Source organism: Salmo trutta, chromosome 22, assembly GCF_901001165.1.
Source record: "Salmo trutta chromosome 22, fSalTru1.1, whole genome shotgun sequence".
Classification (NCBI taxonomy): domain Eukaryota; kingdom Metazoa; phylum Chordata; class Actinopteri; order Salmoniformes; family Salmonidae; genus Salmo; species Salmo trutta.
The window spans coordinates 45,452,168-45,475,946 of record NC_042978.1 but is presented as its reverse complement, the minus strand read 5'-3'; the positions used below and the strand labels follow the sequence as shown (position 1 = coordinate 45,475,946).

General features: G+C 43.9%; 1 protein-coding gene across 6 annotated transcripts in view; it reads right to left on the bottom strand.

Annotated features, from left to right (window-relative positions):
- Positions 1-23,779, bottom strand: part of LOC115158802 (disks large homolog 1-like) — a 197,018-nt gene that overhangs the window by 6,460 nt on the left and 166,779 nt on the right. For 3 of the 6 annotated variants that reach the window (XM_029708134.1, XM_029708140.1, XM_029708138.1), the window contains 6 exons: positions 20,267-20,389; positions 19,649-19,702; positions 7,142-7,192; positions 5,980-6,104; positions 4,464-4,633; positions 1,400-1,536 (listed from right to left, as the gene is read on the bottom strand). In XM_029708134.1, the coding sequence (XP_029563994.1) occupies positions 1,400-1,536; positions 4,464-4,633; positions 5,980-6,104; positions 7,142-7,192; positions 19,649-19,702; positions 20,267-20,389 (660 nt within the window). The remainder of the gene's footprint in view (positions 1-1,399; positions 1,537-4,463; positions 4,634-5,979; positions 6,105-7,141; positions 7,193-19,648; positions 19,703-20,266; positions 20,390-23,779) is intronic. The other 3 variants (XM_029708136.1, XM_029708137.1, XM_029708135.1) reach the window with 2 other exon arrangements.

The window sequence follows — 23,779 nt, the reverse complement described above, 5'->3', positions numbered from 1 at the left end:
TTAAACACTGTTTCCCATGAGTGTTCAATGAACCATAAACAATTAATGAACATGTACTTGTGGAGCTGTCGTTAAGACACTAACAGCTTACAGACGGTAGGCAATTAAGGTCACAGTTATGAAAACTTAGGACACTAAAGAGGCCTGACTTTGAAAAACACCAAAAGAAAGATGCCCAGGGTCCATGCTCATCTGCGTGAACGTGCCTTAGGCATGCTGCAAGGAGGCATGAGGACAGCAGATGTGGCCAGGGCAATAAATTGCAATGTCCGTCCTGTGAGATGCTTAAGACAGCGCTACATGGAGACAGGACGGACAGCTGATCGTCCTTGCAGTGGCAGACCACGTGTACCACCTGCACAGGATTGGTACAGCTGAACATCACACCTGCGGGACAGGTACAGGATGGCAACAACAACTGCCCGAGTTACACCATGGACGCACAATCTCTCCATCAGTGCTCAGACTGTCCACAATAGGCTGAGAGAGGCTGGACTGGGGGCTTGTAGGCCTGTTGTAAGGCAGGTCCTCACCAGACATCACCGGCAACAACGTCACCTATGGGCACAAACCCACCGTCGCTGGACCAGACAGGACTGGCAAAAAGTGCTCTTCACTGACGAGTCGCGGTTTTGTCTCACCTGGGGTGATGGTCGGATTTGCGTTTATCGTCGAAGGAATGAGCGTTACACTGAGGCCTGTACTCTGGAGCGGGATCGATTTGAAGGTGGAGGGTCCGTCATGGTCTGGGGCGGTGTCACAGCATCATCGGACTGAGCTTGTAGTCATTGCAGGCAATCTCAACACTGTGCGTTACAGGGAAGACGTCCTCCTCCCTCATGTGGTACCCTTCCTGCAGGCTCATCCTAACATGACCCTCCAGCATGACAATGCCACCAGCCATACTGCTCGTCCTGTGCGTGATTTCCTGCAAGACAGGAATGTCAGTGTTCTGCCATGGCCAGCGAAGAGCCCAGATCACAATCCCATTGAGCATGTCTGGGACCTGTTGGATCGGAGGGTGAGGGCCCTTCCCCCCAGAAATGTCCGGGAACTTGCAGGTTCCTTGGTGGAAGAGTGGGGTAACATCTCACAAAAAGAACTGGCAAATCTGGTGCAGTCCATGAGGAGATACACTGCAGTACTTCATGCAGCTGGTGGCCACACCAGATACTGACTGTTACTTTTGATTTTGACCCCCCCTTTGTTCAGGGACACATTATTCAATTTCTGTTAGTCACATGTCTGTGGAACTTGTTCAGTTTGTCTCAGTTGTTGAATCTTATGTTCATACAAATATTTACACATGTTAAGTTTGCTGAAAATAAACGCAGTTGACAGTGAGAGGATGTTTCTTTTTTTGCTGAGTTTAGATGTCACTACATTGCTATGTTCTTACAGCCAATAGTTTGTCTCCTATCTGCAGCCTCTGGTCTTTGTGTGCAGCCCCTCCCTCGATGACCTTGGTGACATAGATGCTGTTGTCTCCTGGAATGTGCTGGTTCCCTACTCCCCCCGCAATACTGAATCCTAGCCCTGAAGAGAGGGAGGGACAGAGGAGAGATGGAAAGAGTGAGAGACAGAAAGAGTGAGAGACAGGGACAGAGAAGAGAGAGAAAGGAGAACGAAAAGGGTAGAGAGAGAGAGAGGGAGTGAGAGAGAAAAGGGTAGAGAGAGAGGGAGGGAGAGAGAAGGGTAGAGAGAGAGGGAGGGAGAGAGAAGGGTATAGAGAGGGGGTGAGGGAGAGAGAAGGGTAGAGAGAGAGGGAGGGAGGGAGAGAGAAGGGTAGAGAGAGAGGGAGGGAGGGAGAGAGAAGGGTAGAGAGAGAGGGAGGGAGAGAGAGAAGGGTATAGAGAGAGGGAGGGAGAGAGAGAAGGGTAGAGAGAGAGGGAGGGAGAGAGAGAGAAGGGTAGAGAGAGAGGGAGGGAGAGAGAGAAGGGTAGAGAGAGAGGGAGGGAGAGAGAGAAGGGTAGAGAGAGAGAAGGGTAGAGAGAGGGAGGGAGAGAGAGAAGGGTAGAGAGAGAGGGAGGGAGAGAGAGAAAGGTAGACAGAGAAGGAGGGAGAGAGAGAAGGGTAGAGAGAGGGAGGGAGAGAAGGGTAGAGAGAGAGAAGGGTAGAGAGGGTGGGGAGAGAGAGGAGGGTAGAGAGAGAGGGAGGGAGAGAGAGAAGGGTATAGAGAGAGGGAGGGAGGGAGAAGGGTAGAGAGAGAGGGAGGGAGAGAGAGAAGGGTAGAGAGAGAGAAGGGTAGAGAGAGGGAGGGAGAGAGAGAAAGGTAGAGAGAGAAGGAGGGAGAGAGAGAAGGGTAGAGAGAGGGAGGGAGAGAAGGGTAGAGAGAGAGAAGGGTAGAGAGGGTGGGAGAGAGAGGAGGGTAGAGAGAGAGGGTGGAAGAGAGAAGGGTAGAGAGAGAGGGAGGGAGAGAGAGAAGGGTAGAGAGAGAGGGTGGGAGGGAGAGAGAGAAGGGTAGAGAGAGAGGGAGAGAGAGAAGGGTAGAGAGAGAGAGGGAGGGAGGGAGAGAGAGAGAGAGAGAAGGGTAGAGAGAGAGGGAGAGAGAGAGAGAGAGAAGGGTAGAGAGAGAGGGAGGGAGGGAGAGAGAGAAGGGTAGAGAGAGAGGGAGGGAGGGATTGAGAGAAGGGGAGTACATTACAACACAATATAACAGCATAAATACTATATTAATTCAGAGCAGTGGATCCCAAACCTTTTCACTCAGGTCGTCCCCCTTCCATCATTTCGCAGGTTTAAAGATTATTTCCTGCAATTCTATACATTTTGCCATGGGGTGCAGCTTTTATTTTAAGCTCACTTCTTTCAATTCTACACATTTTGCCATGGGGTGGAGAGAACATTTTGCAGTTTTAAAGCACATTTCCTGCTATTCTACACATTTTGCCATGGGGTGGAGAGAACATTTTGCAGTTTTAAAGCACATTTCCTGCTATTCTACACATTTTGCCATGGGGTGGAGAGAACATTTTGCAGTTTTAAAGCACATTTCCTGCTATTCTACACATTTTGTCATGTACTAGTTGTGTTCATGTGATAGCTGAGTGACTCAAACATTACAAAAAACGGTATCTGACATCCCACTAGGCAAAAACTGTCTGAATCAACATTGTTTCCATATCATTTCAACAACAATTGTGATGACGTTGAATCAACGTGGAAAACTGAGTCATCAATGTAAGGGCATTGTCTTTTTTTCACCCAACTTTGAACCTAAATCCAATGACATGGTGACATTTTTGGTTGATTTCACATCAGTTAAAATGGAGGTCTGTGCCCAGTGGGAGGGCTAGTTGATCTGGGCATGGTTCCCATAGCAATGGAGCTTAGGCTTCCGAGTGTATTTAACGATGTGTGTTTCCTACAACAACCGAAGACGTAACATGCGTTTCCCAAAACAACCACGCAGGGAGAACGTTCACTAAGTGAGTTGTTGAGGCACGTGTCGACACTGATAGGATGGAAAGAAAGGGAGCGCTGCTCTCGGATCAGATTTCTCCATTCAAATCTTACCTTAAACATCATAGTTATTCCACAACACTGACGATGAATCAGCTCATAGAAAGATATCACCTATGGCTGCAAATATTGAAGCAGCTTTTTCTAATGTTTACCCTACAATAAAGCATTTCTTTAAGACGTGGAACATCATTGCATACATGTGAGGCTACACATCATTAAATATATTGAAGGCAGAAATGATAGACAGTAGCCAAATAAAACAAAATGGACATGACATTTATTTCAATATCATTGAAATATAAAGGCCTATGTAGTCTATACTGTAGGTAGGCTATTTAACTTATAATGCAGTCATCTCGGGTTTTCATTTGAAGCATATTTTTAATCCTTCTCTTGTTTGTAACAATTGCAAAGACATTTGCAACTTTGTATTTGTAGTCAACGTCTTTGTGAAGTTATCGGCGGTCACAAGAGAGACAGATGCCTTGATTCTATGTTTAACGGAGGTCTTTCTGAGTACAACGTGACGTGGTAGGGCACTTCTCTGTTCTATGAGTGCTCTGATGGAGTCGCTAAACAAGTGCATCTTCAGTAATGATGGTTTTGGGAAACTTAACGATGCTTTAACGATGCTCCTAACAAAAGCTTCTAACGATGAACTTAGCCTTAAGATGCTTTTGGGAAACCGGGCCCTAGACATTTCTGACAAGTTATAAATAACTCTGTAAGATCGGCAATGACTGACATTACAAGAGGAAAACCTGCTGATGCACTACCCGCATTTAGAAATGGCACCTTGTGCATTCTACTATTACAACAGCACGCCCCACAGTTTGGGAGCCGCTAATTCAGAGGGTATCACTAGGAGCACAACCAACCACAGAGAGTAAATAACATGCAGCAGAAAGTTACATATCAACTCAACACATTTAAAGTATGATGAAATCATATCACTAAAGTTTAGCTTTAATCTCCACGGTGACAGACAGACCCGTTACCTTTGGGACCTTTGACTAGTTTGAGCTCCAGGATCTTCTCCGAGAGGGCTTTTCTCCTGCGGATGTAGAGCCTGACGATGCAGCCGGCCTCCTTCAGGGCCTCCACAGCCTTACTGTGGGTCACATCCCTCACGTCAGCCTCGTTCACTCTCAGGATGCAGTCATTCACTCTGCAGGAAGAGTCAAATACATCAGTCATTCACTCTGCAGGAAGAGTCAAATACATCAGTCATTCACTCTGCAGCCAGAAGAGTCAAATACATCAGTCATTCACTCTGCAGGAAGAGTCAAATACATCAGTCATTCACTCTGCAGGAAGAGTCAAATACATCAGTCATTCACTCTGCAGGAAGAGTCAAATACATCAGTCATTCACTCTGCAGGAAGAGTCAAATACATCAGTCATTCACTCTGCAGGAAGAGTCAAATACATCAGTCATTCACTCTGCAGGAAGAGTCAAATACATCAGTCATTCACTCTGCAGGAAGAGTCAAATACATCAGTCATTCACTCTGCAGCCAGAAGAGTCAAATACATCAGTCATTCACTCTGCAGGAAGAGTCAAATACATCAGTCATTCACTCTGCAGGAAGAGTCAAATACATCAGTCATTCACTCTGCAGGAAGAGTCAAATACATCAGTCATTCACTCTGCAGGAAGAGTCAAATACATCAGTCATTCACTCTGCAGGAAGAGTCAAATACATCAGTCATTCACTCTGCAGGAAGAGTCAAATACATCAGTCATTCACTCTGCAGTCAAGAGAATCAAATACATCAATCATTTACTCCGCTGCCAGGAGAATAATTACTACATTTACACACACTGTATATAGATTTTTCTATTGCGTTATTGAATGTACGTTTGTTTATCCCATGTGTAACCGAGTTGTTTTTGTCACACTGCTTTCTTGGCCAGGTCGCAGTTGTAAATGAGAACTTGTTCTCAACTGGCCTACCTGGTTAAATAAAGGTGAAATAAAAAATACAAATCAAATACATCAGTCATTCACACTTTAGTCATGGGAATCAAATACATCAGTCAGAGGCCCATTATCAGCAACCATCACTCCTGTGTTCCAATGGCACGTTGAATGAGCTCTGGTGCAGGCAATGTTGAAAAGTCATCTTTAGACATGTACTTATCTTAAATGGAGTTTTGTAATTGACAACAAAAAAAAGCAAACAAGAAAAATGCGTTTGAAAAAGGTTGTTTTTTGCTGTGAGCAAATGGGGTAACCTCGGTAACCACAGGTTGTTTCCCCCCCAACAGGGGGCAGGACCACGATGTTCCATTTAATACCGACTGGGACGTTGGAATCATTCCTCTGAAACTGTCGGGCTAGCTAGCTAACAAACATAGTGTGAATTTATCTGCGTTCTATCTTATAACAGCAGTACCAAACCACGGTTGACCATCTTCCCTGACCAAAATGGCTGACGTTTCTCCCATCATAAGAAGGTTCATGTCCACTCCAGTGTTGTCATTCCTAATCCTATGATGACGATACACACCTGAGACGTTCATCCTGAGCTGCAGCTCCCCCAGGGATAATCTTGGTGATGAAGATACTGGGGTCTTCGCCGATGTGGGGGTTATCTGTCCCCCCCGCAATACTGAAGCCCAACCCAGAGTTACCCTACAACGAGGGGCAGAAGAGAGAAACAGAGTTTGGTTCAGATCAACTGTTATGTTATATAAAGCCATATTTTCAACATACAGTATGTAGATGCATTACAATGTTATCATGATGTGCTCTACAGTACAGCATTAAGTATACTGTTTAATTAAAATATAATAATCAAATATTCCATCATTTCTATTCATAATTTGATCCTGCTGTATAGCATTATGAGTACATCCCCACTTCAAATACTGACACATTCAGGCTGCATTATACTGAGTGTATTATACTCCATGGTTAGGACCCATTTCAATGTAAATGTCTGTGTATGTCTGGGGGGGTTATATATGTATGGTTGGAGAAGGGAAGTGGCAGTGTAGTGTGTATTATAGGGCAGTAGTATAGGGCCTAAACTAAGGCTCAGTGTGTGGTTGGGGGCGGTGTGCGTGTCTCTGACAGAATAGTGCATTGTGTCTTAATGTAGAGTTAGTGATGCAAACGCAGATAGTGGCTGAATCAGGTCAGGAAGAGAAGAGGGAAGAGAGGAGGAAGAGAGAGGGAAGAGAGGAGAGCCCTGCAGCTACAGGCAGACACAGAAAGAGTTTCCTTCTCCTCTCCCTGCTCTTCCTTTTCTCTCTGCTCCCCCTTCTTCTCTCCCTCCTTTCCCTGCTCGCTCTCCTGTTCTCCCTGTTTTCCTTCGATTCCTCCCTGCTCTCCTTGATTATCTCCCTCCTTCATGACACACAGCATTACATCATATAGGAAGACAGAGCCCTAGAACACTATGTACATTTAAAAAAACAAAAAACATTATCAACTGAAAATAATTATAGCTAGGTAAAAATAAAAATGAAATATCTTGCATGGTTTTAACCTTTTAAAAGTACATCTTCATTCAAACGTTAACCTTTATAGATACAAATCGAAACCTTCAATGTATTTAAACACCTTTAATTTACATAGAAAACCTAAGTGTAGAGGCACCTATTTAATGGAAAGGAGAACCATGGATGATGGATTTAAATGGAGCCGTGATGTTCATTCTTACTTACCCGTTCCAGTGTGATCTCCTCATACTCATAATCTGCTTCAGATCCATTCGCCTGAAAGACAACACACAAGACATCAGCCATTCATTATCGGGGGGGAATCATAAAGAGAGCTGTCTACATTGGCCCAGGAGAGGGTGCCTATATTGGAAAGATGGAACATGAGACGATTGAAAGATCAAACCGTCTCTCCCACTAGATGTCTCATTTTGATAACCTATTCCTCCTCAAAAGCCAAACTGAAGACGTTAAAGAAAGAGGTGTGAGGGACTATACTGTAGCTACAACAAACAGTGGCTGTGTGAGATCAGAGCAGAGCTTCCCCCCTCAGTAGCAGCCTTATAAAGGGCAGGACAGGCTGGCTATCAATGTGAAAATCCCCTCTGCTCTGTGGGGAATAGTGCAGCAGGCAGGGTGGCAGCAGGGCTTTCTGAGCAGAGCACAGCGCTAATGCTGTCGTCTTGTGTGGCGCGAGAGGATAATCTCCACAGGATTAGAGGTGATAGGCGTGTTGGGAGAGAGAGGATGACAGCAGGACTGCTCTGTCCCCGCCCAACACACATACAGTACCATAACCACCAGCGATGTAGGGGTAAAAAATAATAAAAAAATATATATATTAAAAGCGGGTAAACTATAAGCTCTAGTTGGTGATCAAGATAATACGAACAACCACTGATATGAACCAAAACATATGACATTTTAAAAACTATTATTTGATTGTATTTTCATGCAGGTTTATAGGGAAAGCCCAATGTAATTTTATGTACTTCAGAATTACACAAAATGCACATCAGATCATCCGTCCCAAAATAGTTCATTTGGACTGGACACTTTCATGTTCTTTCACACAAACCAGTTTTAAAAATAGATGTTTATATACAGTGCCTTCAGAAAGTATTTATACTCCTTGACTTATTCCACATTTTGTTGTTACAGCCTGAATTCAAAATGGATTAAATATATATTCTCACCCATCTACACACAATACAACATAATGACAAAGTGAAAACATGTTTTTAGACATTTTTACAAATGTACTGAAAATGAAATACAGAAATATCTCATTTGCATTAGTTTTCACACCCCTGAGTCAATACATGTTAGAATCACCTTTGGCTGTTATTACAGCTGTGAATCTTTCTGGGTAAGTCTCTAAGAGCTTTGCACACTTGGATTGTACAATACTGTATTTGGCCAATATTCTTTTAAAGATTCTTCAAGCTCTGTCAAATTGGTTGTTGATCATTGCTAGACAACCATTTTCAGGTCTTGCCATAGATTTTCAAGCCGATTTAAGTCAAAACTGTAACTAGGCCACTCGGGAACATTTAAATGTTGTCTTGGTAAGCAACCAGTGTAGATATGACTGTGTTGTAGGTTATTGTCCTGCTGAAAGGTGAATTTGTCTACCAATGTCTGTTGGAAAGCAGACTGAACCAGGTTTTCCAATAGGATTTTGCCTGTGCTTTCCTCTATTCCATTACTTTTTATCCTAAAAAACTCCCTAGTCCTTGCCGATGACAAGCATACCCATAACATGATGCAGCCACCACCATGCTTGAAAATATGAAGAGTGGCACTCAGTGATATGTTGCCTTGGATTTGCCCCAAACATAACGCTTTTTATTCAGGACATAAAGTTAATTTCTTTGTCACATTTTTTTCACTTTTACTTTAGTGCCTTGTTGCAAACAGGATGCATGTTTGGTAATATTTATATTCTGTACAGGCTTCCTCCTTTTCACTCTCAATTAGGTTAGTATTGTGGATAGGGCTGACCTCATTTAGTCGACTGGTCAATTGTTTGGTCCATAGGCTGTTGGTCGACAGATTTATTTTGTAGAGCACGAGACACCAGTAGTACATTTACCATAAATTCCTTTAATTTTTCATCTGCGTTTGTTTATGGTAATTTCTGTTAATAGATTCAATATACTATTATTACATTCTTACTGTTGTCATTGTAGGAGTGGACATGTTGTTTGCAGAGCACACCACCTAGGCTAACTTGTTAGAAAAGGTTTATTTAATTCCATTTACGAGTTATCAATTTATTAATTGTATTTGTTTGGAGCCCTCCTGTCAATCTTGAGTAAGGACACGCACTTGATAACGCATAGAACTAGGCCTAGGCTACCTGGCCTGCACGCAAATGTAGGTCTATATATACTGCTCAAAAAAATAAAGGGAACTCTAAAATAACACATCCTAGATCTGAATGAATGAAATAATCTTATTAACTACTTTTTTCTTTACATAGTTGAATGTGCTGACCACAAAAATCCCACAAAAATAATCAATCGAAATACAATTTATCAACCCATGGAGGTCTGGATTTGGAGTCACACTCAAAATTAAAGTGGAAAACCACACTACAGGCTGATCCAACTTTGATGTAATGTCCTTAAAACAAGTCAAAATGAGGCTCAGTAGTGTGTGTGGCGTCCACGTGCCTGTATGACCTCCCTACAATGCCTGGGCATGCTCCTGATGAGGTGGCGGGTGGTCTCCTGAGGGATCTCCTCCCAGACATGGACTAAAGCATCAGCCAACTCCTGGACAGTCTGTGGTGCAACGTGGCGTTGGTGGATGGAGCGAGACATGATGTCCCAGATGTGCTCAATTGGATTCAGGTCTGGGGAACGGGCGGGCCAGTCCATAGCATCAATGCCTTCCTCTTGCAGGAACTGCTGACACACTCCAGCCACATGAGGTCTAGCATTGTCTTGCATTAGGAGGAACCCAGGGCCAACCGCACCAGCATATGGTCTCACAAGGGGTCTGAGGATCTCATCTTGGTACCTAATGGCAGTCAGGCTACCTCTGGCGAGCACATGGAGGGCTGTGCGGCCCCCAAAGAAATGCCACCCCACACCATGACTGACCCACCGCCAAACCGGTCATGCTGGAGGATGTTGCAGGCAGCAGAACGTTCTCCACAGCGTCTCCAGACTCTGTCACGTCTGTCACATGTGCTCAGTGTGAACCTGCTTTCATCTGTGAAGAGCACAGGGCGCCAGTGGCGAATTTGCCAATCTTGGTGTTCTCTGGCAAATGCCAAACGTCCTGCACGGTGTTGGGCTGTAAGCACAACCCCCACCTGTGGACGTCGGGCCCTCATACCACCCTCATGGAGTCTGTTTCTGACCGTTTGAGCAGACACATGCACATTTGTGGCCTGCTGGAGGTCATTTTGCAGGGCTCTGGCAGTGCTCCTCCTGCTCCTCCTTGCACAAAGGCGGAGGTAGCGGTCCTGCTGCTGGGTTGTTGCCCTCCTATGGCCTCCTCCACGTCTCCTGATGTACTGGCCTGTCTCCTGGTAGCGCCTCCATGCTCTGGACACTACGCTGACAGACACAGCAAACCTTCTTGCCACAGCTCGCATTGATGTGCCATCCTGGATGAGCTGCACTACCTGAGCCACTTGTGTGGGTTGTAGACTCCGTCTCATGCTCCCACTAGCGTGAAAGCACCGCCAGCATTTAAAAGTGACCAAAACATCAGCCAGGAAGCACAGGAACTGAGAAGTGGTCTGTGGTCACCACCTGCAGAAACACTCCTTTATTGGGGGTGTCTTGCTAATTGCCTATAATTTCCACCTGTTGTCTATTCCATTTGCACAACAGCATGTGAAATGTATTGTCAATCAGTGTTGTTTCCTAAGTGGACAGTTTGGTTTCACAGAAGTGTGATTGACTGGGAGTTACATTGTGATGTTTATGTGTTCCCTTTATTTTTTTTGGAGCAGTGTATGTGATCTGACATTTCTGATTGTCTTAACTCACCATCACTGTGGAGCTTCTCAAAGTAATTTTTTCTTTGCCTCAAACAGTAATTAAACAAAGTCTGGTTTTACATCCATTGAGAATGACAATAGTTCCTCATCGTAGCCAATTTGAAAAATATTTCTAGTTCTCTCCCTTTTGATAACCACTCAGCATTAAAGGGGAATTAAAGTCATAAAATAGGCCTACCTACTTCTTATCACATTCCCAACTAGCCTACCAGCAGCTGTGTGTGTCTGTCCGGAGCTCAGTGGCGAGGGAAACTGAAGTAAACAGAAAACCACCACCACTATTACTACAGGGCCTTGGAAAAGTATTCAAAACCTTTAACTTTTTCTACATTTTGTCACGTTACAGCCTTATTCGAAAATTGATTAAATAAATAAAAAATCCTCAGCAATCCAAAAACAATACCCCATAATGACAAAGTGAAAAATGTAAAAAAAAACAGAAATACCTTATTTACATAAGTATTCAGACCTTTTGCTATGAGATTCGAAACTGAGCTCAGGTACATCCTGTTACCATTGATCCTCCTTGAGATGTTTCTACAACTTGATTGGAGTCCACCTGTGGTAAATTCAATTGATTGGACATGATTTGGAAAGGCACACACCTGTCTATAGAAGGTCCCACAGTTGACAGAGCATGTCAGAGAAAAAACCAAGCCATGAGGTCGAAGGAATTGTCCGCAGAGCTCCGACACAGGATTGTGTCAAGGCACAGATCTGGGGAAGGATACCAAATAAGGCCAAACTGAGTAATCGGAGGAGGAGGGCCTTGGTCAGAGAGGTGACCAAGAACCTGATGGTCACTCTTACAGAGCTCCAGAGTTCCTCTGTGGAGATGAGGGAGCACCTTCCAGGAGGACAACCATCTCTGCAGCCCTCTACCAATCAGGCCATTAGGGTAGAGTGGCCAGATGGAAGCCACACCTCAGTCAAAGGCACCTAAAGGACTCTCAGACCATGAGAAACGAGATTCTCTGGTCTGATGAATCCAAGATAGATCTCTTTGGAGAGATACTTGAGAGATCCTTGATGAAAATCCTTGATGAAAATCTGCTCCAGAGCGCTCAGGACCTTAGACTGGGGTGAAGGTTCACCATCCAACAGGACAACAACCCTAAGCACACAGCCAAGACAACGCAGGAGTGGCTTAGGGACAAGTCTCTGAATGTTCTTGAGTGGCCCAGACAGAGCCTGGACTTGAACATCTTTGGAGAGACCTGAAATTAGCTGTGCAGCATCCAACCTGACAGAGCTCGAGAGGATCTGCAAAGAAGAATGGGAGAAACTCCCCAAATACAGAAGATTTCAGGCTGTAACTGTTACCAAAGGTGCTTCAACATAGTACTGAGTAAAGGGTCTGAATACTCATGTAAATGTGATTTCTATATATTTTTTTTATATAAATGAGCAAAAAGTAATAAAAAAAAATAAAAAACTGTTTTTGCTTGTCATTACGGGGTATTGTGTGTAGATTGATGAGGGGAAAAAACAAACGAAACCATTTTAGAATAAGGCTGTAACCTAACAAAATGTGGAAAAAGTCAAGGGGTCTGAATACTTTCTGAATGCACTGTTACTACTACTACTGCCACCACTTCTACCCCCACTACCACTAATACTACTACTACCACCACCAATGCTACCACCAATAATACCACCACCCCCACTAATACTACAACCACCACCAATAATACTACCACCACCACCACCACTAATATTACTAACACCACCACCACTAATACTACCATCCCCACCACCACTAATACTACCACCACCACCACTAATACTACCACCACCACCAATAATACTACCACCACCACCACTAATACTACCACCACCACTTCTACCACTAATATTACTACTACTACCACTAATACTACTAATAATACTACCACCATCACTTGTACCACCACCACCACCACAACTGCTACCACCACCACCAATACTACCACCACTACTACCACCCCTACCATCACTTCTACTACCACTAATACTACCACCACTACCACCACCAATACTCCCACCACCACCAATACTACCACCACCACCACTAATACTACCACCACCACCACCACAAATACTACCACCACCACCACTAATACTACCACCACCACCACTAATACTACCACCACCACCACTAATACTACCACCACCACCACCACCAATACTACCACCACCACCACCAATACTACCACCACCAATACTACCATCACTTCTACCACCACTACCACTACTACCACCCCTACCATCACTTCTACCACCACTACTACCACTAATACTACCACCACCACCACCACCAATACTACCACCACCACCACCAATACTACCACCACCACCACCACTAATACTACCACCACCACCACTAATACTACCACCACTAATACTACTTCTACCACCACTACCATCACTTCTACCACCACTATAATACTAAGTTCACAAGCCATGTAACAACAGTGCGTGTCTTCATTAAGGCAGCAGTAGATTCACATTTATGTCTATTGTCTACCACAGGGGTGTCCACCCTGTTCCTGGAGAGGTACTTTCCTGTATGTTTTCGCTTCAACCAGTTGTAACTAACATGGTTCAGTTTATCAACCAGCTAATTATTACAATCAGGTGTGCTAGATTAGTGTTGGAGTGAAAATCTACAGGATGGTAGCTCTCCAGGAGCAGGGTTGGACAGCCCTGGTCTACCATCTCTCTTTCTCTCACCTTTCTTTCCCCCTCTCTCCCTCGCCTGCCTGCCTCTCTCTTCTCTCTCACTCTCCTCTCCCACCCTCCCTCTCTCCATGTCTCCTCTCCCTCTATTTCTCGCTCTCCTCTGACACCCTCCTGCATGACAGTTTGGTTAAATAACAAAGACAGGAATAAAATAATATGCAGAAACATACATTCCCGAGTGGCGCAGCGGTCTAAGGCACTGCATCTCATTGCAAGAGGCGTCACTACAGTCCCTGGTTCGAATCCAGGCTGTATCACATCTGTCGGTGATTGGGAGTCCCATAGGGCAGCACAATATTGGCCCAGCTTCGTCTGGGTTTGGACGGGGTAAAGCGAAACAACTGATACCTAGTCAGTTGTACAACTGAAGTGTCTTCAGCATTTAACCGAACCCCTCTGAATCAGAAGGGGGCTGCCTTAAATTGACATCCACGTCTTTGGCGCCCGGGGAACAGTGTGTTAACTACCTTGTTCAGGGGCAGAACGACATATTTTTACCTTGTCAGCACAAGGATTCGATCCATCAACCTTTCGGTTACTGGTCCAACCCTCTAACCACTAGGCTACCTGCGGTAGGCTGTCATTGTAAATAAGAATTTGTTCTTAACCGACTTGCCGAGTTAAATAAAATATTAAATACAGACAGACAGACAGACACAGACAGACACACACTGCTGGGGAGGGATTAGAGGTCATTAATAAAAGTTGCATTAGGAAAATAAATAGACACCCAACAATTAATCTCCCAACCAACCCCAGAATGCCAAAGTGTTACACAAGGCCCTGTCCCTGATTTGGGCTATTTGAGTGTGATCCTGTAACCCAGGCTTTAAGCTCCCTGATGGGACTCTAAGGCCTTTAAATACCAAATGCCTTCCTATCACCCAGACTGACCACAGGGGCTGGCCCCCTCACTACACTAGACACTACAGTGCCAGACTGGCCCCAGGGGCTGGCCCCCTCACTACACTAGACACTGCAGTACCAGACTGGCCCCAGGGGCTGGCCCCCTCACTACACTGAACAACAGTACCAGACTGGCCCCCTCACTACACTAGACACTACAGTACCAGACTGGCCCCAGGGGCTGGCCCCCTCACTACACTAGACACTACAGTACCAGACTGGCCCCCACACTACACTAGACACTACAGTACCAGACTGGCCCCAGGGGCTGGCCCCCTCACTACACTAGACACTACAGTACCAGACTGGCCCCAGGGGCTGGCCCCCTCACTACACTGAACAACAGTACCAGACTGGCCCCAGGGGCTGGCCCCCTCACTACTCTAGACACTACAGTACCAGACTGGCCCCCTCACTACACTAGACACTACAGTACCAGACTGGCCCCAGGGGCTGGCCCCCTCACTACACTAGACACTACAGTACCAGACTGGCCCCCTCACTACACTAGACACTACAGTACCAGACTGGCCCCAGGGGCTGGCCCCCTCACTACACTAAACACTGCAGTACCAGACTGGCCCCAGGGGCTGGCCCCCTCACTACACTAAACACTGCAGTACCAGACTGGCCCCCTCACTACACTAGACACTACAGTACCAGACTGGCCCCAGGGGCTGGCCCCCTCACTACACTAAACACTGCAGTACCAGACTGGCCACAGATATGGGGGTGAGCGAGAGAGAGTGAGAGATGAGAATAGGGACAGTAAAGGTTTCCACATACTTATCGCAGTCAGATTGTTTTAGAGCAACATTCACCTTTTGGTAATTAGATACCTAGGGCTGTGGCAGTCATGAAATTTTGACAGCTGGTGATTGTCAAGCAAATAACTGCCGGTCTCACTTTAACTGACGGTTAATTAATATAAACACATTTAGCATCTCCTGGCTTCCACACGCAGCCTACAAGCCACTGATGCAGACCTTTGGAACATCTACAGTCTAATAAATCCATGTAATACAGCCTACACCTTCACAATAAATCCATTATTTATTTTAGACAGGTCTAAAGGAACATAATATGAAGAAAATGTAGTCTATTTCAGAGGAAAAGCATTCTCTGAGTTGTCCTTATGTTAGGTCCTGATCTAGCTATGCCATTTGACTAAGGGCTACACTCGTTCATTTAGCAGACAAGATAAGCTTAGAATTCCAAGGCATTATTTTATAGTATGAAGAATACAATTGAACAAAGCTGAATTACATAGAAAGGATATTTTCTCCAAACGATTTGAGGGATTGCTCACATGTGGCTATTCTTTGTGGAGGTTAACATAGAAACAGGTCCTCCTACATGCTTAATTTAGAGTTATTAATGGAACTTTAGTTGTTCTGCAAACGTTGGGCTATATGTTTAGATTTTAAATACATTGTAAGGCTGCATGATGAGACTAATTATGATTAGAAAAAAGTTACACCCCTAATAGCTTCCCACATCTTGTCAGATCGAATCCCCGAGCTGACAAGGTCAAAATCTGTCGTTCTGCCCCTGAGCAAGGCAGTTAACCCACTGTTCCCCGGGCGCTGAAGACATGGATGTTGATTATGGCTGCCCTCCTCACCTCTCTGATTCAGAGGGGTTGGGTTAAATGTGGAAGACACATCTCAGTTGAAGGCATTCAGTTGTACAACTGACTAGGTATCCCCTTTTCCCTGGCCAAACCCAGACAATGCTTGGCCAATTTAGCTTCCCACATCTCCAAGTTGGTTAAACACTACAAGCTAGCTAGCCTTTTAGCTTCCCACATCTCCAAGTTGGTTAAACACTACAAGCTAGCTAGCCTTTTAGCTTCCCACATCTCCATGTTAGTTAAACACTACAAGCTAGCTAGCCTTTTAGCTTCCCACATCTCCAAGTTGGTTAAACACTACAAGCTAGCTAGCCTTTTAGCTTCCCACATCTCCAAGTTAGTTAAACACTACAAGCTAGCTAGCCTTTTAGCTTCCCACATCTCCATGTTAGTTAAACACTACAAGCTAGCTAGCCTTTTATCTTCCCACATCACCATGTGAAATTAAAATAATATGCCCTGGCAAATATTGGTATACTTGCTGGTGTAACCTACAACATTATCCCAATTTGATATTCTGATTCAATGTATTTGTTACCATATCAACCAAAAATAGAATGTCATCATTTTTTTGTCACTGAGAAAGAAATTGCCTGTTTTTCCAAATAGCCTAAAATAACGTTATCACTATTAAACAAAATACCCTTTTGGGGAATTCTAGTCTACAATGTTGAGGACCCCCTGCGGTATCAAGAATTGAATTGGAATTCATGAGCTGTATTGAGCCTAACCTGCTAGATACACTCAAAGACAAGTTTCAAGTTTTATTAGTGCTATGTACGGGATACACATGGTAAACACTGTCCAATGAAATGCTAACTTGCAGGTTCCTTCTCGACAACGCAACAACAATAAGATAAGAATACGAACATAAAGTAAATGGCTAACGCCCACCACAATATGGCCGCTCAGCCCAGTCAAAACTGTTCGCTGCTCTGGCACCCCAATGGTGGAACAAGCTCCCTCACAACGCCAGGACAGCGGAGTCAATCACCACCTTCCAGAGACACCTGAAACCCCACCTCTTTAAGGAATACCTGGGATAGGATTAAGTAATCCTTTTACCCCCCCTCCCCCCCAAAAAAAAGATTTAGATGTACTATTGTAAAGTGGTTGTTCCACTGGATATCATAAGGTGAATGCACCAATTTGTAAGTCGCTCTGGATAAGAGCGTCTGCTAAATGACGTAAATGTAAATGTAAATATTATATGTATTGGTTGAAGCTCAATATTAAATTCTCCCTACCATCACAGCTAAGCCAATATGACAACAATGTCGATGAAAGTTCACAAATCAACTTGATTGTAGGTACACAAGACACTCCCCGCCTCTCGTCATGATCCGTCAGGCCGTTACCAGTAACCACTATACCGGATTTTTGACAGGGTCGTTAGCATTGGGATCGTCAGACAATGTTTTCCCCAAAACCGGCTGAAATTCTAGACGTCGTATTAAAACAAAGCTACAGCGTCCATAAGGTGACAATTAGACTTAGATCCATTTGGAATGAATACGTTTGTAGGTGCAACAGTTAAAAAAAAAAAGTAATAATTTAAAAATCACTCTCACGTGCACATTTCCGTTCATTAAAAACCAACGATATGCTACCTTTTTGTAGCATTTCTGATAATGCTAACATCTTTTCAGCCGAATCTCAGAGTTGTAAAACCGGACCTAGTAGCTAGTTAACACCAGTCAGGTGAGAGGCAAGCTACAAGCAAAGGAAGCTAGCTATACTTTGCTACGGAATGTTTTTTTAAGTGGCAGAAGTCATCTGTGTTGGCCTTGACACTTGCGTGTAATAAGCACAAATAAGATAGCAAACGTCCTTGACTGCTGTTGCCAGTTAGCTAGCCAACTAACGTTAGCTAGCTACAAGGATGTAACGTTAATGTTAGCTGTATGGACGGATCATGCACTGGCACAAGTCCATTTTTACAATATCGCTACCCCACAATTCTTCCACCCCCCCCCCCCAACCCCCCCTTTAATACAGTAACAAGTCCTGGTCACTTGGCTTTAGATGGATGGCCATAGTGATATTTACTGGGAACAGCAGTTACTGTAATAGGGGTGCTATTCATTGACCATTAGATTTAGCAGTGGGCTTACAGGGGATGATGAGGAATACCTTGTATATTTCCCCCCAGTAGATTTATGCACAGAGACCAGACCACGCAGCATGATTTGGCTTGTAATCTCAATAAACATAATCTCAATGGAAGGCATTTCCCCAGCCCAGATTAAATACACTATTCTGGACATTTGGTAGCTTCAGTGAGCCTGGTTAATCTAACAGAAAGTAATAATAAATGTAAAATATACAGTACAATGTTGTTGCCGCATACAAAGAGGTTCAGACAGACATAATAACATCTTTGATTTCTAGTTCTGGCTGGTAACATCGGTAAATTCATAATTTTTTTTCACATGGTATTTCACTTTACCAGAAACTGCATTGTGCTATATAAATAAAAACCAACAGGAATCTACCACCAGGCCATCAGACAGCTGGCCAGCTACCCCCAGACCTGCATCTTAGAGGCCACCTGCACCTTAGCGACCACCTGCACCTTAGAGACCACCTGCACTGAGTACCCACCCATCTAACCCTTTCACACAAACACACCCACAAAACACTCACAAGGACACACATGCAAACACCCATAAACACTCACAACCATGCAAACACCCATAAACACCCACACACACGCAAACACCCATAAACACCCACACACACGCAAACACCCATAAACACCCACACACACGCAAACACCCATAAAACACTCACAAGGACACACACGCAAACACCCATAAACACACACATGCAAACACCCATAAACACTCACAACCACGCAAACACCCACACACACGCAAACACCCATACACGCAAACACCCACACACACGCAAACACCCATAAACACTCACACACGCAAACACCCACACACACGCAAACACCCATAAACACCCACACAAGCACTCAGAACTAGCACAGATACTGTACATACACACACAGTCAACGCTGCTGTTCAATGATCTACTATTTATTGTGCTGCGTGACCAAGTCACTACCCACTTAATATTTGTGAATACAGTCCATTATTACTATACTACCTCTTCTTTAACTGCTATTTTTGACTTGACTCTATTGATGTTGACTGATGTTGACTGATATACTGCTTTGTTGAGGGAGATAGCACATCAGCATTTCACTACACCTTGTATACCTGCTGGAAACTGTGTATGTGACAAATAAAATTAGATTTATTTAAATTGATTTTGATTTGAAAAGGATGGTTACACTGTATTTCTAGTCTGTTACTTCCTGGTATTTATCCTTTATTGTCATTAACATGGTAACATGATCATTACATTACAGTTCTCTAATAACCATGGTTTATTTGGGGCTCAGTTCAGTGTGTGTGTGTGTAAAGAAATGCAGACTTACGTATGGGGGGCTGTCCAAGCTGTCTGTGTTGACCACCACAGGAGGTGGGTTTGCCTGTAACAGAAAAAGACAAAAAATTAACTCCGTTTTTTTGGTTATCAAAATATTTCATGATAAAATAAAATATTTTTTCACCTCGCGATTCCCCTGGAAGTACATTACAAAAGCCAAGCACAACAACAGAAATTACAAAGTTACAAAAAATATTAGACAAAACAGAAACATTTTTTGGGGGGTAAGAAAATAATAACTTACTCTCCGCATGTTTTGGTACAACATTATGAAAGCATCGGTTAGAGATTACCACGGCAACATGACATTCTCTTCTATTACAGAATATGAACTCCTGAAGCCTACAGCTGTGGCGTTGCTATGGCATTGACCCAAACATCCCCAACTACATGGTTAATAACAGACAACTCCCTCCAGGATCCCTTGGTCTTCACTGGGCTTGTCTCTCCTCTCCTACAGGTCCTGAGGTTACAAAACAACCACCCCAACTAGCAAGTCCCTCCCTCAAAAACAATAATCCTTTAAACTCCAGCACCAAAACAGAAGCAAAATGGGAGGTGTGTAAAAAAATGAGGAGAGGAGGGGAAAAAGGGAAGAGAGGATGACCTGTGACGTGGGTGACGCGGGTGCAGGCAGAGAGGAGGGTGGAGAGATGACAGGAGTGGTCTCGGCTGGGATGGGGATCACAGGGATTATGGGTACGGGGGGCAGGACCACCACATCTGGCTGCTAAACAATGGCAATGGAGGTCAAGGGTCAGGGTAAAACACAAAAGACACACAGGCAAGAATACACACTGCGCAACACAACACTGATGCAGTAACACACAATGATAAATCTACATGCTGAACCTGAAGAAGGGAGGGTGGAAGGGAGGGAGGAAGGGATAGAGAGGAGTGTGACTAAGGGAGAAAAAGAGATCTTGAAAGAGAAAGTGAGAGAGAGGAATCGAGAAAGATTGAGTGAGAAAGAAAACAAGTGAGAGAAAGCAAATATGGTAATGTTCTAAACTGAATTATGATAATGTGGTAGTGAGGGAGGATTGTCTGACAGTGGCAGCTGCTGAGGGCTCTAATGTGTGTAGATTATAGAGAGGGGGATGAGAGGAGAAAATAGAAAGAGAGAGAGAGAGAGAGAGAGGGAGGGAGGGGCTCAACCCCGCAGTATCAGAAAGGCTGTTAAAGTTTGGGGATTTGCCGTGTTGCTAGTGAGACTATCCAGGCTGGATTTACTATTATGTTATTGACGGAGTACTGAGAACGATGTGAACATTCCTTTAGGGTGAAATATGCAGACCGGCTTAAATGTATTTGGTTTTTGAGGAACATTTAGGTAAACAGGTTTCTCATCTCAATACATTTAGTATATTCAAATGCTAAGCCAGGATAAGAACACTATGGACATACATAGATATAATTCAATTCCAAAAGGCATTTAACGTGTTGAGGAACAAGTCCATTAGACCTTATAGAAAAGGGGTATTCAACTCTGACCCTACGAGGTATGGGCTACTGCTGGTTCTGTTCGACATGATCATTCATTGGTTCAAATCAGTCCCTGACTAGAAAAAAGCCTACGAGTTCCAGAATTTCATTTTGAGGGTTCTAGAACATCAACAATCACACGTAGGAAAGCAAGAACAGACGCTCCTATATAAAAACATGGCCGTTCCATCCTCAGCACTCCTACTCTGAGACGCTTTGTGAGTACGGACCCAAAGCTACCATGTGCTCCTCTCCAGCCTATCAATGTAAATAACACTCATTGACAGTTTTCCTCAGTGGACCCAACGTTAGTCTGATGTGCTGGTCTGGTGGCTCCATTGACAGAAGTGGCCGTGCTTTAGCTGTAAATTAACCCAGAATGACTGCGATGAGTGGAGCTTAGTGTTATTCTTTACACACACACACACACACACACACACACACACACACACACACACACACACACACACACACACACACACACACACACACACACACACACACACAGCATCTTAATTTGAGCCAGTTTGCTACAGCAGGAAAATAATCCTGCAGCAACAGGAAATGTGAATTATTTGGTGGATTATAATTCATGGACTTTTTTGTAGGGGTTGATACATTTTTCGGAAGGGAAAATCAAGTCTGAAATTTCAAAGTATAAATGATGAACTTCAGAAGCCTTTTTAAGGTTTTCAATTTCCTGCAGTACAGGAAAGTTCTCCTTCAACAGGGTGATCAAATGAAGATCCTACATCTTCTGTACACACATAGCATTGATATCATCCTACATCACCATCGTGGTGTAAACACTGTAGCCTTCAATTCACACATTATCTGAGTAGTGAATACAACAGAGTTCACAATGAATGGTGTGTGTGTGATAAAGGTGAATCATGCCGAAACGCAAACGGATAGATTTATTGACGGGACAAGTAAACAATCACATTTCCACAGCGACAGAGTGCTCCTTTTTCTCGTTGTCAAGTCCCTCAGTCGAGCACCTGACTTCCCCTTTCCTTTAACCCTTGTGTTGTCTTAAGGGTCAAAAATGACCAGCCACTATGTTTAAAAGCATAGAAAACCCCCTAAATTTAATTTTTTCAACTTTAAATTTTATGGAGTTTTCTTCAAGGGACACCGACATTAAATAAAATTAAACATTGTCTTTGTTCATATTTCCATGAAAGCTGTACACCACCAGGGTACAAAGATTGTCTTAGGGTCATTTCTGACCTGGCAGTTATAAAATAATTTACACACCACACAAAACACAAAAGACACACACACACACACACACACAAAGACACACACACACAAAGACATGAGACATTGCGATTGTGTGCTAAAAAATATAATCAAAATCAAATCAAATGTATTGGTCACATACACATGGTTAGCAGGTGTTAATGCGAGTGTAGCGAAATGCTTGTGCTTCTAGTTCCGACCGTGCAGTAATATCTAACCAGTAATCTAACAATTCAACAACAACTACCTTATACACACAAGTGTAAAGGAATGAATACGAATATGTACATATAAATATATAACGAGTGATGGCCGAACGGCATAGGCAAGATGTAATAGATGGTATGGAGTACAGTATAAACATATGGCCTGCTCCCTGTGGCTCAGTTGGTAGAGCATGGTGTGTGCAACGCCAGCATGGTGTGTGCAATGCCAGGGTTGTGGGTTCGATTCCCCGGGGGGGGGCAGTACAACAACAAAAAAAATGCATGAAATGAAATGTATGCATTCACTACTGTAAGTCGCTCTGGATAGGAGCGTCTGCTAAATGACTAAAATGTAAATGTTAATGTAGTATTGTAGGGTATGAAAACATATAAAGCAGCATTGTTTAAGGTGGTTAGTGATACATTACATCAGGATGGCAAGATGCAGTAGATGGTATAGAGTACAGTATATACATATGAGATGAGTAATGTAGGTTATAAAAACATTATATAAAGTGCCATTGTTTAAAGTGGCTAGTGATACATCTAATTAAATCAAGATGCAGTAGATGGTATGGCGTACAGTATATACATATGAGATGAATAATGTAGGTTATGTAAACATTATCTAATATAAATAATATAAAGTGGCAAGTGATAAATTGATTACATCAACTTTCCCATTATTAAAGTGGCTTGAGTTGAGTCTGTATGTTGGCAGCAGCCTCTCTATGTTAGTGATGGCTGTTTAACAGTCTGATGGCCTTGAGATAGAAGCTGTTTTTCAGTCTCTCGGTCCCAGCTTTGATGCACCTGTACTGACCTCGCCTTCTGGATGGTAGCGGGGTGAACAGGCAGTGGCTCGGGTGGTTGTTGTCCTTGATGATCTTTTTGGCCTTCCTGTGACATCGGGTGGTGTAGGTGTCCTGGAGGACAGGTAGTTTGCACCCGGTGATGCGTTGTGCAGACCTCACTACCCTCTGGAGAGCCTTACGGTTGTGGGCGGAGCAGCTGCCGTACCAGGCGGTGATACAGCCCGACAGGATGCTCTCGATTGCGCATCTGTAAAAGTTTGTGAGTGGTTTTGGTGACAAGCCGAATTTCTTCAGCCTCCTGAGGTTGAAGAGGCGCTGCTGCGCCTTCTTCACCACGCTGTCTGTGTGGGTGGGCCATTTCAGTTTGTC